Source organism: Microtus ochrogaster, chromosome 2, assembly GCF_000317375.1.
Source record: "Microtus ochrogaster isolate Prairie Vole_2 chromosome 2, MicOch1.0, whole genome shotgun sequence".
In the NCBI taxonomy this organism is placed as follows: Eukaryota; Metazoa; Chordata; class Mammalia; order Rodentia; family Cricetidae; genus Microtus; species Microtus ochrogaster.
In genome coordinates this window covers 45,170,470-45,171,644 of record NC_022010.1, presented here as the reverse complement: position 1 = coordinate 45,171,644, position 1,175 = coordinate 45,170,470, and the positions used below count along the sequence as shown (strand labels likewise).

General features: G+C 43.7%; 1 protein-coding gene across 1 annotated transcript in view; it reads left to right on the top strand.

Annotated features, from left to right (window-relative positions):
- The window catches only part of LOC101980000 (poly [ADP-ribose] polymerase 14), a 44,699-nt gene that overhangs the window by 25,977 nt on the left and 17,547 nt on the right, over positions 1-1,175 (top strand). The window contains exon 2 of the mRNA XM_013351161.2: positions 4-1,158. Within this exon, the coding sequence (XP_013206615.1) occupies positions 4-1,158 (1,155 nt within the window). The remainder of the gene's footprint in view (positions 1-3; positions 1,159-1,175) is intronic.

Here is a 1,175-nt window from a genome sequence, read left to right as displayed (position 1 = left end):
CAGAAAATCAAGGAGTTGATAGACAGCACCACGGAAAAGGTCCGAAAGGAGGAGCAGAGTGTGAAGGAGAAAGTGGCCATTTCTCCAGGGAAACATTTTCTTTTGCATCAGAGTGGTTTCCTGGATGATCTAAGGAAAGAGAACCCAGAGATGGAGATTCATTACGATGCTGCCACTCAGCACCTGTGCTTTAAGGGATTCCGTGCAGATGTGTATAAAGTAAAGTGTGACATCCAGGAAAAGATGTATTCCATGCCTCAGAAAGACGTCCCGATTCCTTCTGAAGTCTTCATGTTTCTGCAGCAAGTAGACAGTCAGGAATTCTCCAAGACTCTTTTTGAAGCACAGAAAATTCTTGTCACATATGAGCTGAATGGTACAGCTCTTCTTTTGATGGCCTGTTCTTTCAGAGCCCTAGCAGAAGCAGAGAAGAAAATGCTTGATGCCTTGAGTTATAAAATCATTGAAGTTGAAGACAAGGAAGTTTTTAGAGGCAATGTGTGGAAAAGGAAAATTCACCTTCTGCAAAAAAGACACCGCTCCACTGCAAGCATTATGATAAAGGATGAATTAACTTTAGGAACCCCAGCGGAGGTCATCATTGCAGGCTGTGTGAAAGAAGTAAATGAAATCCATGGCCAACTTTTTGAGTTCTTGGAAAACACCATGAAAATTGAAAGACTGGTAGAAATAGAACCATTGTTGATAATCGAGTATTTAAGGTCAGATAAGAATCTGTTCTGGCCAAAGATAAGGAAGGCCAATGTGCAGGCAAGTTTTAAGCTGGAAGACGAACCAAAAGGCATTTTACTAACTGGCTTCAAGAGTAAAGTTCTAGACTGCATGGACATGGTCAAGCAAATCCGGGATTCAGTCTGCATTAAAAGGTTCCAGATTGATAAGCCTGGTGCTAGGCACTTCTTCCAGGATAAAGCATCCTATTACAAAAGCGAGATCAAACGCCTGTATGGATGCATCATTGAGCTCCAGGAGGGAGCAGAGAAGGACAAAGGCAGCCTTAAAGAGCAGAAGTGCCTCTTACAGAAGGACATAGCCCCTGGAGTCACGCTGATTGTACAGCAGGGAGACCTGGCTCGGTTTCCTGCCGATGTGGTCGTGAATGCAGCAAACGAGAATCTGAAACACATTGATGGTCTGGCCCTCGCTCTTTCAAA